Genomic DNA, 17,303 nt, shown 5'->3' on the forward strand with positions numbered 1-17,303 from the left:
CAATTGTCTCCCTTTAAAGCAGATTGTTATAAATATAAAAGTGCTCACCGCACAATTACTACACGCTTAAAGGTACCATGAAATTAATGAGTGTGAGGAGTAATGGTGCTATTTAAATACAAATGCAATTACTAAAAAAATCCACCAAAACGAACTATTATTTCTTTTGACTTATCTAGGTTAGAAAATTATGCTTGTTTGATGAGAATTCAAATAGAAATGGATTTCATCTGCGTACCATTTTTTTCAACTGCTATCAATTATCCAATCAGGTAATTCCAATCTGCCGTTGATGTTTGTCTCTTTCAAACGCTGCATAATGGACATTGAATATTGAAGTATGGAAACAATTTTAAATCGTGACGTTATGTTCTATAAACACTTCCAAAGCTGGAGGAATTTTAAATGTCTCCAAGAATTTCCTTCACTAATTTTCGCGGTGTCTACCTCCCTGTTTTTCGCGGTGTATCCAAGAACTTCCCGCACTGTGTTTCTTCTTGCTGGACCTCGTCCATGTTCTTCATGCGATCTTGGTCTGTGGTTGTGTCGGTGGTCCTCAAGTTTGAATTTTAGTATCTTCTGAAAACCATTTATGCATTGTTCGTGTAACAGCTACCGGCGAATGACTCTCAAAATAAAGCTGGGCTATTTCTGCAACCTTTTGCTTCGACGTCGTCATATCGAACGAACGGCTGCACGACCGAAATAACACCACAACTTTATCTTCGAATCACCGTTTTCCCATACTTCTGAATATATTGAAAACTTATAAATCTTCCGATTTAAATAGCATACATGAAATTATTCATTTTCTCATTGAAGTTGTCTCCCATTTTGTATTAGTTTTGTCAGTAAGGTTTTGTTAATGTAAAACCTTGATCTGCAAACATTCACAAACACACCAGTTTCATGCTATTTTAGTTCCATTTCTTTCAAAGATTTAAAAGATTTCTTTCAACTCCAGACTCTTCATGAAAAGGCACACGTAGGCATTCCTGTGTGGACAGATATATCTCCGTTCACCAGAAACTCTCAAGCAGACATAGATTATAGATCTGACAAACTGTCTGTTTCATTTGCAATCACTGAATGGTAAATTGAAAAAAAAGAGATTCGTATCAATTGAGGACTACTGAAAATAAAAATTGATTTAGTATCATGTTGTTTCATTACACATAATTTATAAGTTTATTAAAACAGAATTTGGAGGTATCTTTTTGAATAAAATTGCGTTATCATTAAAGAATTAAAAGAATTAATATTTCCTGCTTTATTCACATCTAAAAGCAGTCTTATATAGCAAGCATGCGCAAAGTAGTACTTGTTCTTCCATAATTTTATACTATTGCAAGTTGTATTGTATGATTTTTGTTTGTCTATGTTTTCTTGCCATGTGGTTCAAGTGTCATTTCACTTTACTTTGACATTTGCTTTGCTACTGGATCGTTGTGTTTTTCGATTGAATGTTAACAATGAAGAAAATAAAAGAAATCTACGAATTTAAGAGAAGCCACCAAGTTCCAATTATCGCGTAAAAGAGTGTGAATGAAGTTTCAAGCTCGGAAGGTGAAAACACTATGTCCGCCCATGAACATTGTTAAGATTTGTTGAGATTTGCCTGACATATCGTTTGTTTAAAACCGTGGCTTGTGGTCTTCGTTCAGTTTCGACTTCTAAGTTGTTAATACACTCATACAAACGCAAAGATTTGGATTATATTTATTTATGAAAAAGCATACAGGTAATATTTTGCATAATATATTGGTTTCCAACTACTAAATATGTTCTCTACTTTTATGATAGTTTTAATAGTTTATTCAGACATACAAGTCATAATGTCCATGAATATACATTTGTGAAAGATATACGTATATACAAGCAGTCAATAGATCAATGCAATATTAGAAATATGCATATAAAGATAATATAACTTTGCATGGATACCAAAATAGTCATAACAGCTTGTACTTATTTTTAAAATAAATGCCTAATAAACATATAACAATTGTGTTTATTATTTCCTTGTACAAAGGGCATTCGAGAATAAAATGAAATTTATCTTCAAATACATAACACACGAGACATTTTATATTTTGGTAACTTGAAAGGTTCAGGTATATACCATCTTCCTGTTTCAATTTCTAATCTATGAGATGTTACTCTTAATGTACATAGATCTTTTTTTTAATTTAACTAGATTAACATTGGTCAACTAAGGTTGTAACATAAACTTGCAATACATTGTATAAAAGTTCTTGTTCGCGATGAATTATCCAGTTTTGGATAAATGTATCATTTATTCCGGTCATTAATAAAGATATCAATATTATTTCATCACCAACACATTTATTTAACCAATCATAGATGCAAGACTTGTTTAACAAAGTACACACGGATTTTACAATTTGTTCTTGTTTCTATGTAACTACAGATGAGAGAGTCAACATCTTTATCATATTAATATCCTCTAGATTTAATATTTTACAAACAATATCTGATAACATTTACAGTTTTTCTATCAAACAAAGAGGTTCTACCAAGCTCTCTATTTTGAGATTGAATGTAAACACTTAACTTAATTTGAATTTGATTTAAAAATAACCTTTGATGCATGTCCTATTAGTGTATCAAAAGTTATTGCAAAAGAGCAACCAGTTGTAAAAACAATATCTAAGTAGGTCAAGTTTCTAACTATTTCTAAAAGTTCTCCCTTATTTGCGTAGCACCTTTTAAAGAAAGAAAATATCACAAATATCATGTGTCAAATAAACTCATGAAATAAAACCGTCAATATACATTTTTGAAATAGATAAAATTTAAATGAAGTTACACTGTTTTCAAAAAGAGACGGAGAAACGGGGTTGTCAATTAGTTTAACAATGCAATTTTGCGCCGATGACGACGCCATGCTATCCGTCCATGCTGGTACAAAGCTAGTTAATATTTGCAGAATTGGTACGGACATCAAGTCGCTCTGTCAGTCGCAGTTGTGCCTGATGTAGTTGACTGTCAGTCGTACAAGTTGCAGGCCAAAGTATATATTACAATTATTTTTCAGCGTTGTTTTGCAGTTCAAATTCATTGGTTTTGTCACATAATCTTATTTATCCATAACAGGCGGCTATCATGGGTCGGGGAAGAGATTAACCCCTTGTATTCACTCCTCGAACCGCTAAAGGGTTTTGCATTATGCATACTTATTCTACTGTAATGCTATGAGATGCAGTTACTGCTGATATCTGGCGACTGTTAAAGTACACAACTATCGCTCTCTTTCCCGCCTTTACTGGTGTCATGTCGAAAGTTCCTTTGAATTCAGCGTTGGCGTTCACGTTTCTAAAACAAAACAAAAATTTACGTCACGAAAAGGGAAGCACTATACCACATGGACAACAATATATGTTATCTATTCTTTAATAACACAATGTTAACTTACATCTATTTAGTGTTAAACACGTTTAAAATGAATCAGACTGTTTGTCCACATACCTTCTATTTGCTTAGTAGTGTTAACAAATCAAATAAATATGTACTAGTTATTCTACATTCTTTGAAAAAAAAATCAACATTCGCACATAAATTGTCCATTTTCTAAAATTATAATTCAGTATTTAAGGAAAACGTACGATTGTTTATAGATAGCTGGTTTCTGTAGTCCCGGTCCTTCAGCGCGCAGTTCACAGTTGGTGAGCGTCAGTTTGAGTGGATTGACAAAGGTGACTTCAACATTGAACTTTTCACCGACTTTAGCCGAAGCTGGTGCCTGAAATATACATAACTTATATCCAGATTGATGAACATATGTAGAGGCACTACAAGATTGATTTATTAAGAATACAATACCGCCACCACCACCACTAATGGAAACACAATTAGCCTACTCACGTGTATACCATACCGGCCAACTGTTATATTGAAAATACGAAGAGTGTACATATATAAACTGCATTTTGAGTAAGGAATTTAAGTTTATATTTAAAATACTCGAAGGTTGGCCATAAGCAGACAGTGATTCTGACCTTGACGGTCAGACGTGTTTCCGTGCTCATCTCGGTCCGCAGTATTGCCTGGTCTCCTTATCAAAACACTCACATTTCTGTGACCAATCACTAGCCAATAAGATTACCAAAGAACCTTTTTACTTAACTTGACGTTCTGAAAACGTACCTTGACGGTAAGATGTGGTTTCCTGAGTCTGAGCTCGTCTCGTCCCACAAAGTGTTGTCTAGTCTCCTTAACGACACAGACGCACGAGATTGTGATCAAACAGTGGTCCACGAGGCTCCCTAGATAATCCTCAGCCTTCACCAGGAATTCGAGCTTCTTTTCTTAATGACAAAAAGTTATATGACCAATCCAAGCGATACAAAAATATGAAGGCTTGCATTGGCTGTATTGCATTACAAAATAATTTATAACCGTGCAATGGAGCAAGGTTAGTGAGTACATTTTGAATGTCATTTCTAACAAAAGTATGGAGTCTCTGAAAAATCATTTGGTCCATAAATTATAAACCGTATATATATATATATATATATATAGAGAGAGAGAGAGAGATGACTGTTACTTTTATTATGGTTATAACTAACGTTTAACAGAGTATTTTAAAACGAAATACACTACAAGAAAAGGACCATGTTTAAACCCACCTTCTAGCGGTCCAAGCACGATGTCTTTCAGTTTCTCATTGAGGAGTTCCTTGTAGAAAACTCCGGTGTAATAGGCGCTTCCTAGCACCAGCGTCCCGTTGCTTGTGCGAATGTGGTTGCTCTTGTTTGTAAGGTGTATCTCTACTGTGATGTCATCCCCCATGAACGTATCAACGTTAGTTGTAACATCAAAAGCAACGTCCTGTGTGTAAATTATGAGTTATCATTGAATGCTTGATATGCAGAGAAAACCGCTTGAGTGACTCACATACATCAATGATTGTGTTTGGAAAAGAAAACATTATGGCCGATATTGTGTACGGCTATATATACACGTACCTAAACAGTACCACAGAAGTTAAACATAAAGTAGTTTGACAATATATCCATTTTATGTAAGCCCACTGACTGTCGCAATTTCTTCGTGATTTTGGTCATTTCGCTGTTAAACACATGTGTTTACATCGACATTGACTCTCCACGTGCCTTCTCAAACCAGTGTGAAGTAGAACACATATTGTGCTTGTATTCTCGATATTTACCGTATGTTTACATGTATGACGTAGCTGTTAATGAAATGTTTCGCACCCTGTCTGATTTTGTTTTTGTAAGTTTTGTTTTTATCAAATAATGCGATATCGATTTCGAGTCGTTATGATATAAAGTTCATAAACATATATAACAAGACGCACATCTTCTGCCTCGGCTATGCCTCGGGTAAATTTAAATGTACCTCTTCAGATGCTCTTGAGGTGTGCGTGCATTTGGAACAAAATGAAGGTACGTGCTGGCGACATTTCTTTATTAGTTTATTATATATTACCGATTGCTGCAAGGTATCTTCTAGGTATGCAAATGCTTCATTACAATATTGTCAAAAAAACAAGCACACACAAAGCTCCGGAAGACGCACACCTTAGTTTAGTGGAAGAAAGTTCGGTGCTTGAGAACGCGTATAACAGAGATGCACATAGAACTGATCGGTATATATTTAAAACGCCTATTGTGGGCATTTTCAGTGTTTATATACATCACCTGTGCTGTGGTCTCGTACATGCCAGCGCGGGTGGAGTGCAGGTTGGCTTCCCTCACAGCAGCCCTTTCCTCCTCCGACCCTGAAGAAAACAACAAAACCTGCATAGGCTCGTTAACGACATAGAAAACTGCTCGCTAGTATCCAATTAATCCTCCTCTCAGTCAAATAAGTCTTGTTATTCAATTAGTACTTATTTTAATGGACAATTAACCTGTAGACTACACAGACTCTCCGTTCTATATGTGTATACGTAAGGCTAAAATGGGCTAAAGTGATGCCTTGAATGCATCGTGATGAACTTGAAATGTTGTTTTCATTTACATTAAGTATGTTGTCATTTTCAGGCATGAATTCCTACAACAATCACAGAGTATTTGATTTCATATAGAAGATTTAAGCGATCAATGTTATATTCCTCTCGTTAGTTACATTCTATTTTATGTCAAATTGTTCCTTAACGATTAGAAATATATTTAGAAGTAAAGTAAGTAGTCGTGCCTTCTGGGTATTTATAGTCGGTAGTGACGTCTTCCCTCTCCGAGTCTTTGTCGGCAGGGCTGTCCTCTGAGACCGGGTTGGTACTTAACTTAAGGCCAATTCTGAAGTATTCGTAATCATATTTAAAAGAAATATAATAAAACATAAAAAAGTGAAATATTATAAGACAAGTAAGCTATTTTTCTCTAAAAAAGAAGAATAAAGTAATTATGCCTTTCGTTCGTTGTCGTTAATGTAATTCAATATGTTGCTAACTGTAGACACTCTATTATTCTCTCGTGTTTGTTTCGGTGAACGAGGGTTGTTGAACATGTTATAATATTTCTACATATTTTGTTAAACGGAATTTAACTAAATTTCCATAGTACAACGAGTACACATTTTTGTTGTCATTATGCCATTATTTTTCGTTTTCCTCCGAACCTTTTTATGTTTTTAATACACTACAAACATATATTGTCTTAACGATCCGCTAATTTTACATGCAACGTTAAGTTAGTTAATCCCTAACTATTAACCTCACTTCGTTTCAATTCGTTACTTTATTGCCTCCAATAATGATGATATGTAAGCAGGAAAATACATGGATATAATGATGAAATCACATACAAAAGTAGTTGATGAAAACACATACAGATAGAAACGAAACAGAAGGTATTTGGAATGAGCTCAGGATCCAAGTTTTTTTACAATAAACGAGATACACTGTATAAAATTAATGCAATATGCAGATACTGTAAGATTGCTTAGTATAGTCAATATACAATGTACATAATTGAGTCACGTAAACAAACGTTGTTTGAATGACTTGAAAATATATATTAGAAAATGTGTATCGAAAAACAACAACATATACCAGAGGTTGTTTACTAATTATACATATACCTAAACATGATCCATACTTCAACTACGAATTTAACAATTAAAACTCACCAAGGAAGTGGACAGTGTTGGCGCATTTAACAATTGCATGTAATAATTATTCTTGGCAAGTACAAATACGTTTGTTTCAGAGTTAAGTTAAAATCAGCGTCGTGTTTCAAAATGATCGTTGTTTACTTATGTCGTAAATGACACATGGTTAGATATATGGATACTATACGAAATAACCAAAATTCTGGATCAGTTGCCAGTCTTAAGCTCCACATGTCAATTTAAGAAGCTTTGATAGTTCTTATGACGTTTGCTTTACAGACGTATTTTGACGGCAAGATGGATTCAACAATGCAATCATTAATATGAACAATATTATATTTTCGTAGAAAATAACAGATATCGGGATTAAATTCTAATCTGTGTTGCTATTACGTACATGCATACTAATTATTATAATACTTGTATGTCGTAATGAAATGGTCAGGGATAGATAAGAGTTTTTGTACGATTATAATAGTACTTGTATCTAGTAATGAAATGATCAGGGATGGATAAGATTTTATGTACGAACCTTATATATAAAATTTTGTAACAGAAATACGATATTGTCAGAAAATAATGCAAAGCAGGATTTCATAGGAGCGACGTCATAAGTTGTTTTTTTCATCGAACAATATTTCAACCAATTATGCTAAAAACACTTTAGTCAGATTTGAGAACCCTCCTGAACCAGTTAACTGTTAAAAAACGATAGCGATGAAATTACCTTATAATAGGTAATCGTATGGATTTGCATCTGGAATTATGAAATATGGTATCACTAAAGGTCTCTCGTAAATAAAGGTACCTGTTTTTCAGGACAAATCGTTTCTCCATTGACCCATCCTCCCCAAGCACCCAGAAAAGCCTGTCCGCGTTCACCTCGGCGAAGGCAAACTGTCCGTCATACGGCAGGTTCACTCGACCCTCACGTATAGCCTGCACCGACACGGGCCCCATACAGTACACGCCTGGAAATGGAGTCACAAGATTGTATAGTCAATAATCCCTGAATGTTTGAAAGAGATTAACAGTTGCTATATACCTTGATATGATGTTATTAACATATCGTTTATGATAAGTAACAAGTGCGAAACTGTCAAAACCTATAAGATATACAACTGGAAATAGTGAATGGGCAAAAAAGAAAATACTTCATGTGAACTACTTAATTTAATAACAATACAGCATGGTTTCATACTCACTTGTATGGGTTTTGTCGAACATATTCGTGCATAGCATCACTTAATTGCAAAACAAAGGCACTTTTGATTTAATTATGTAAGGATGTCATAGATGACCAATGGTTGTTACCTTGGCTCGTTTCTTGTGGAGTGGCATCGATAGCCTGCCAGCCGCCATATCCGACCGGGAGATCCGGACGAGCCATCCAAACGTCGTTCCAAACATGGAAGTTCCTGTAACATAATCGATAACGTCACTTCAAAGCTGAGCTTGATCTTATCGCAGTATATTCATTTTATCTGTCGATTTAGGTGAACTATAATTATGAGGATAGACTTTTAGAATGTCTTTGGACAGTTTAAATTGTTGAAGCTGAACCGATCGCGTGTCAATTTGCATTTGAGGACCAGTAACATTACAAGTCTTACGGGTCAGATTAAAGCACACAAATGCCTAAGATATATCAAACATATATTCCGCTGATGTGCATGTTACCAGACTGAGTCCTCGTTGTACTCCTCCAACGGCGACCCGTCCGCGTTGTAGTGCTTGTCGATGGTAATACTGCCGTCAGTGTCGTGGGCTGAGGAGAAGTTGGTCACACAGCGGGCCGGGATCCCCAGGGCGCGACATACTGAAGAAGGGGAACACATATATCTTAGGAAATATTTCTTCTCCAATTGACAAATGAGATCACGGTAACTACCGGGACCAAGATTGTGCATGCAGTGGTTGAAAAAGTCAATGTTATAATTACTAGAAACATACTATAATACTGGCAAATTCAACGTTTTAAAACGTTCTAAAAATCACCAATGTATTTTGTTTGAGTTTGAATCAAAGCTCAACATATTATTCGGAAATTTCAATACTAATATAAACACCAACGTGATATTACCCGTGGTTAGGACACCAGCGAAGACCCAGCACTGTCCGTAAAGCACAGGCTCCTTGGTGGTGTAGTACTTGTCCAAGATGGCAACGCTTCCTGTCCAGTCGAGTGGCGGGGTTCCGAGAGAGAAATCGCCGCTCCACTTTCCCGCCAACACCCCGTTTTCATCATCGTTGTTAATCTATTGAAAAAAAGAACGTTTATTATTTAATAAATTAAGGGTTATTATTCTGTACTTTCTGGAAAAAGAAGTGTTAGAATAGCTTTTACAAACGGCAGAAATGTATAGTACTGGATAGTTATAATATTAGATGAAATCCTCGTAGTATAACCTCATTACAGTAAAAACAGTAAAAATAGTCAAGTAGTGACATACGTTATGGTACCATATGTCGCACACATATGGCCAGTCGCACACGACAAACTACAGATCGCTGACCGAACAACGGATGCTAAAACGCTGCAACCAAATCGGTTCGAAGATTACATACGACCGGTATCAACTACTCGTGTGAATGACGTAAATTCGTTGAAAGTGTTTGAGTGACAGGATCGGGGATTTAACGTTTACAACTAATAAACCGTAACACAAAGACGCTTCGTTATCGAACCGAAGACCAGCCCACGTTCAGTCGTCAATGCTCTTACACCCGATTTTAGACAAGAAACCCACACTATCAGTTTATATCCGAGTTACACAAAGGTAAGACCGATCGTCGCCAACCACTTGTCGCAAGCTATTTGACAAAGGTTGTTAAATCAGTTGTTGGCAGTTTGAAAAAGTGTTTTGGATGTTCGAGTTTTATAGTCGGCTAAAATTTTTACTGCTGATACGAAAACATTTTGCCGACTTAAATGGTCGACGGAAGCTTCTTTTTGTTTTAATAGGTTGTCGGACTGATTCTAATAATAATATAGTCGATGTCAAACAGAGTTTGATCGGCAAATGATCAGAGACAAATTGACGAAATATAAACACTCACTCCCCCTATGCTCGCCAAACCCTGCAGATCGTCGATTATAGCAATAACTATTCAGTGACAATTCGTCTACATTTTCATTGTTTAACCTCTACAGCACACTTTTGGAAACATAATGTTATATTGACCCTTGATAAACGTTTGTACTAACGAATTATTCCCTTAAGTCGTATCATATTTATCACCCCAACACAAGAGGATGTAAGTCGCCTTTTCAATGGTTCCGTTGGCCGTGCGTACTACAACAAGTGTTTAGCGCACTCGCTTCTCACCAAGGCGACCCGGTTTCGATTCCCGGCCTGACGAGAGTGATTCGGTATAAGTTATCATAAATTTCTTTGTAATCGTTGCAAGTTATATAATGTTTAAACTACTACAATAAGTAATCGTCTACTGCTCGTAGCTCATCGCCGGTATTTTTCCTACCAGATATCGACAGGTTACTGACAATACTTACAGTAGTCTCTGATGGTCGGACCATGTTTCATAAAAACCCATCTCTTTACCGATGTACAACAAGTATATAACCTGGAGGTGGTCCATGGTCTCAGCCTATTAGGGTTGCTGTAGGTCAGAAGTGTTCGTATCCTATGTTCGTGGTGACTACATTGTGACAGGGACAAAACATACCGAATGTTCTTAGGCCCTTACCATGGCTGAAAGTTTTCTGGCGATAATGACAGGGTTTCCCCGGGCGTGGTCACGGAGCCGACTTGTCTCCAGCAAATACAGAGCGCAATCTAGGACGTCGCCGCTGAACTGAAGATAAAACATACGCCAAATGATGAGACCTATATGTGTGAACAGGTCCAACCTTGTAACCTATGTCAACCATTATAAACGTATAACGCATGTCATATGTAAAGTTTAGTCGCAAATGAGCGCATGTCTATATGACAAGGCGAGTTTCATTTAAGTTATATGTTCAATCAATTACCAGTATTGATTTTAAGGGACGTGTAATGTTGGCTAGATTTGAATATACCCAATTTTTAGAACCAAACAAAATGCATCACTAACATTTCTCGCGATGATGATATCTGCCTTTTTCATAACATAACGATTAATTTACCTGTCCGAAGACCCAGGGTTTGCTTGCGATTTTCCTGTAACTTCCGGAGTAGATGTTTCCGGTCTCATTTAAGATGTATTCTGCCAGTTTCGTACCGTCGTCATCCCGCAAATACACACTGTCCTCTGAGATGTATCAATAAACATGCCTCTTGATACAGTATTCAAGGCAATATGTCAAGATAAGAAATTATCAAACTTCATGGATAGTAATAATCAGTTTTTAATTTGTAATGACCTCAAGTGTCTGTACTTTTTTCTTCTTCTCTATTTCTTTTTTGTGGTTGCATACATGCATTTAAAACACGCCATATTTGAATTAAACTAAGCATACCATTAGTTTTATTTAAAAATCGTCTAACTGTTACAATTTATATCAAAGTGATTATTTATTGACTAGTATGCCTTTTCTTTCGTATGGTATTTTTCTCACATAGCGGGTAGGGCCGATTTATAATTATGTAACATTATGTGTTTAATACAGTTTTGTTCTTATGCAATATTATATGATAACATTAATTCCATTACCAGTTAGAATTTGTCGTTCCGTAAAAGAACATAATTATAAGGAATAAGGGGTATATGGGGGTGTTTTTTTGTGTCCAAATATGCACCATTTGGTTATATAGCAATCGTTATAATCGCCTCCACAAGTCATCTTTTTGTAGATATTTTACATGTGTTTATAAACAGTGCAATTGCAAGTGTTGTTGAAGAAGATTGCCTAAATAATTTTTTGCTTGATAAACAACTGCACCTTGGAGATTTCTGCACATGCATGCCAGGTATGCAGTTGTTTGATTGTTTTTATTATCGAGATCTGAGCTCGTATCCGTTCATGGTTCTTTTTTCAAAAAATGCGAATCTTCATATCTTGTTAATGAGAAGGACTGCATGAAAATTAAAAAAAATGTATAAAATACGATCAAAAGTGAATTATTTGGTGCATTAAGAGGAGTAAAACATTATTTATGTCTCTCAGACCAAGATATCAACCTATACGACCGAAAAGCTCGAATCAGATAGCTCGACTGGCCAAAATTGCAGACCAGATACCAGGTTACTGTATCCATGCCCACACAAAAACAACGTATTACCAATATATTCCTGGGTCAATGGTGATGAAAACGTGACAGCGAGAGCAATGTTTGAGTTTCAAATATACAAGTTACATTGCTTTATAATATTTATATTACCTTTGCACCATGGATTAAAAAGAATGTATATTGGATCTTTGTGGGCGTGTCTATAGACGGTAACTGACGTCTGATCACGCTTAACCACGTCAACGCTCAGTTTCCACTTTCCGACGGCAATCTTTGGTGACGTCATTATCTGAAGTGACGTCACATTGTCCTTGCTGGATTCGATCCACGCGCCCCATTCGTTGGCCGAATCTTCGTCGGAAAGTATAATTTCTACATGCGTCCCTCTGTTTGGAATCGGTCGCTTTCCTTTAAAGAAGCAGGTGTGTATGTTAAAGATGACCGTTCAGAATCGACGAGCAAAGTCCAACTGTAACATAGTCCTTGAACTCGATATATTGTATACAAATTAATTTCCTATGACCGCTTATCTTTAAAAGCTGCACTCTAACAGATTGACCGATTTGACAACTTATTCATTTCATGTCTCAGACAGCTGATTTTGGCATCAGTGTTTTCAAACCAGTCATATAGGATAACACACAATAGAATAGATCTCAATAGCGTGGTAAACTGTCGAAAATTTCATTTTTCTTAAAACGTTAGTAACGCTTTTAGCCATAAAACATACATTTTCGAGCGTAAATATTAAAAACTGCAATCGTAATCAGCAGTCTTATGTCACTGCTTTTCAGAAATTTACGCAAAATTTGACTCATTCCAAGATTATTTAAAAAAAAAATATGTCAAAACGGTCAAACTGTGAGAGTGCAGCTTTAAGTGTAACATGAACAGTCAGGGCGTATAGAATCATAATGCTTCAGTGGAAATTAGATTATACTGGCCAGGTTAGCTCATAAAACCTGGATAAGTACGGGATACACGTGTACTGCACAGGCACAACCGAGATACTGACTTGATAGTTTATAAATCTTGCTATCGATAGCAATGCTTCCTAACAAGTTTACGTTTATTATAACAATATGATATTAAAGCCTTACACTAGGTTTAATTCATCGAAAGTATCGATGAGGTTAATTTTAAATATATTTATTGAAATACTGAATGATTGATTGGTTGATTGATTAACTGCCTTACCAAATTCAAACACTATTCGGAGCTCATCATTTTTGGGATCGAATGGTTTGTTAAACGTCACGTTAACATTGAACGCTTGACCACGCCGGACAACCAGGAATTCCCGGTCATCGTAGACGCTTGCATCTGTGATGTCATACTCGGCCGTTCTGTGAGCCTTGGCATTGTTTTTCACGTCCAAATCCAGTCCCTTTACTTGTAGCGTGTGCGGGTCGCTCAGTTCGTTTGCAGCTGTGGTTTGGTGGAATGTTAGATAAGTGCAGACAAGACTTGATGCAGACGGTGTGTTTGGTGATAACAGGCATAGGAATTTTTATTATTTTGATTTATTTATAAAATTCTGACAAGATAAAGCTGCTAAAATGGCATCGACTTAGAATTCAATCCACATAGAAAATGCTAAAACACCAGGCTGTTTCCGCCTTAAAATGTACCGTTATATAATATTTTATCAACAACAACAACAACAATAACAACAACAACAACAACAACAATTACAACAACAACACACACTTTTAAGATCAAGACGATGATTAACCGACATTTTTTCTAATAATTAAAGATAAAATAAAATATTGTACAGTTCCAGCTTACATCTGATGTTCCTGGTGAGTTCGGATACAGAAATTTCCGCAATCGGTTTATGCCGCCCGGGGTCCGTTCGTCTAACCACTGGCTTGGTCCCGGTGGTCGGGGCATGGCAACAAGCCAGGAGGCTCTGTACAGCACCCATCTTATACAGTTGTAAGTAATACCTTTTTCCACCCTGTTAAGCCTCTTTTGTTAAATAAACACTCCTAAAACACGATTATAAAACCAAAATTCAATCCGCCACTGATAACCAGAATCTCCCGGAAATGTTTTTCTCCAGCCACTCACAAACATGCCATATCATCACATAATAATTGCAACAGTAACTCTTTATGATGTATAGGTAAGCAAATGAGCTTTATTTTTTTCCGAAGATTCTAGATGAGCTCCTAGCTGCAAGTGTAGCTGGGTTACCTGCATCCTTGAACCATCGCTGCAGTGTGCGCATACCGTTACAGATGCATTTTCAATTACATCAATTAGATATTTTGCGGGATTTATCTTAATGTACTCATGGCATCTCGATTATATCATTTAATTATTAAATTGTTACAGGTAACTGAGTCTTTTTTGGAGAAATGCCAGTTTTCACTCTGCTGTGCGTAATGATAAAACCTTGTAGCGTTCCTATAGCATTAAGGAAAGTTATTATTTCTCTCTGTCTTCTTCAAATACCTGTCTATATGTATGGTATTATATGTATATGTATGGTATATGCATATGTATGTTATATGTATATGTATGGTATATGTATATGTATAGTATATGTATATGTATGGTATATGTATACGTGTAGTATATGTATGGTATATGAATATGTATGTTATATGTATATGTATGGCATATGTATATGTATGGCATATGTATATGTATGGTATATGTATATGTATGGTATATGTATATGTATGGCATATGTATATGTATGGTATATGTATATGTATGGTATATGTATATGTATGGTATATGTATATGTATAGTATATGTATATGTATGGTATATGTATACGTGTAGTATATGTATGGTATATGTATACGTATGGTATATGTATATGTATGGTATATGTATATGTATGGTATATGTATATGTAAGGCATATGTATATGAATGGCATATGTATATGTATGGTATATGCATATGTAAGGCATATGTATATGTATGGGATATGTATATGTATAGTATATGAATATTAATGGCATATGTATATGTATGGCATATGTATATGTATGGCATATGTATACGTATGGCATATGTATATGTATGGCATATGTATATGTATGGTATATGTATATGTAAGGCATATGTATATGTATGGTATATGTATATGTATGGCATATGTATATGTATGGTATATGAATATGTATGGCATATGTATATATATGGGATATGTATATGTATAGTATATGAATATTAATGGCATATGTATATGTATGGTATATGTATATGTATGGCATATGTATATGTATGGTATATGTATATGTATGGCATATGTATATGTATGGTATATGAATATGTATGGCATATGTATATGTATGGGATATGTATATGTATATGTATAGTATATGTATACGTATGGCATATGTATATGTATGGCATATGTATATGTATATGTATAGTATATGTATACGTATGGCATATGTATATGTATGGCATATGTATATGTATGGGATATGTATATGTATAGTATATGGATATGTATTGCATATGTATACGTATAGTATATGTATATGTATGGGATATGTATACGTATGGTATATGGATATGTATAGTATATGGATATGTATAGCATATGTATACGTATAGTATATGTATATGTATGGGATATGTGTATGTATGGTATATGGATATGTATGGCATATGTATATGTATGGTATATGTATATGTATGGCATATGTATATGTATGGGATATGTATATGTATAGTATATGGGGTATATTTATATGTATGGTATATGTATACGTATGGCATATGTTTATGTATGGTATATGTGGTATATGTATATGTATGGTATATGTATATGTATGGTATATGTATATGTATGGTATATGTGGTATATGTATATGTATGGTATATGTATATGTATGGCATATGTTTATGTATGGTATATGTGGTATATGAATATGTATGTTATATGTATATGTATGGCATATGTTTATGTATGGTATATGTGGTATATGTATATGTATGGTATATGTATACGTATGGCATATGTATATGTATGGTATATGTATACGTATGGCATATGTATACATATGGTATATGTATACGTATGGCATATGTGTATGTATGGTATATGTATACGTATGGCATATGTATATGTATGGCATATGTATACGTATGGTATATGTATACGTATGGCATATGTATATGTATGGTATATGTATATGTATGGCATATGTATATGTATAGTATATGTATATGTATGGCATATGTATATGTATAGTATATGTTTATGTATGGCATATGTATATGTATGGTATATGTATATGTATGGCATATGTATATGTATAGCATATGTATATGTATGGTATATGTATATGTATGGGATATATACGTGTATGGTATATGAATATGTATGTTATATGTATATGTGTGGTGTCGTTTTTGTTGTTAATTATTGTGACACCGTTCTGCAGACTTATATTTTGTTTTATTAATTGCAACATACCATTACAATTTGCGCTCAAAATCAGCCCCGAAATGCCAGCTTTAAATTATGTAGTCCCTGCAAATGTACACACTCATTATTGTAACAAAATAATTTGTGTGTACACGAAATGATAGATAACAAACAATCGAGTTGTTCAGGCCGGTGTAACATTTGTGGGGGGAGGGGGCGAAACGTTTTTGCCTGGTAAGTAGAATAAATTCTTAATTTAAAAAATATCATGAATCGCATTCGGCTCCGACCAGTCTGATGTTTACAAAAGTGGAAAGCGAGATTTTGAAACTTTAAAGGTCATATTAGCTCAAAATACACACTTTTTGCAATGTCTGTTTGCTTCAACATTATTCAATAATTGTATTTTAATTCCATGACGCTTTCTTTGCTGTAAAAAAACTTTTCATGGTCGATTTGTGTTGGTTTAACCACCTAAATGTGTGCTGATAACAGTAAAACACGTTTGGGCAACTGAACTGCATGAAATGAGACAAGCAACGTTGAAAGTTGACCATATCAACATTAAAACATTTAATTTTGGTCAGTATTGTGTTAATTTCTTACGTTAAGAAATTATAAAGTAAT

The 17,303-nt window shown here is 35.0% G+C and overlaps 1 protein-coding gene across 1 annotated transcript; it reads right to left on the minus strand.

Annotated features, from left to right (window-relative positions):
• Positions 1–1,708: 1,708 nt before the first annotated feature.
• On the minus strand, positions 1,709–14,498 carry LOC128245069 (hemocyte protein-glutamine gamma-glutamyltransferase-like). Its single transcript, XM_052963273.1, has 15 exons — positions 14,064–14,498; positions 13,470–13,700; positions 12,423–12,680; positions 11,228–11,352; positions 10,807–10,914; positions 9,182–9,356; positions 8,779–8,917; positions 8,413–8,516; positions 7,907–8,069; positions 6,184–6,284; positions 5,685–5,764; positions 4,650–4,851; positions 4,168–4,328; positions 3,627–3,763; positions 1,709–3,336 (listed from the first exon to the last, which is right to left on the minus strand). The coding sequence occupies exons 1-15, from the start codon at positions 14,200–14,202 to the stop codon at positions 3,198–3,200; spliced, it is 2,262 nt and encodes a 753-aa protein (XP_052819233.1). The 5' UTR covers positions 14,203–14,498; the 3' UTR covers positions 1,709–3,197.
• Between the last annotated feature and the right edge of the window lie 2,805 nt (positions 14,499–17,303).

The sequence above is a fragment of the Mya arenaria genome, chromosome 8 (genome assembly GCF_026914265.1).
Source record: "Mya arenaria isolate MELC-2E11 chromosome 8, ASM2691426v1".
Classification (NCBI taxonomy): Eukaryota; Metazoa; Mollusca; class Bivalvia; order Myida; family Myidae; genus Mya; species Mya arenaria.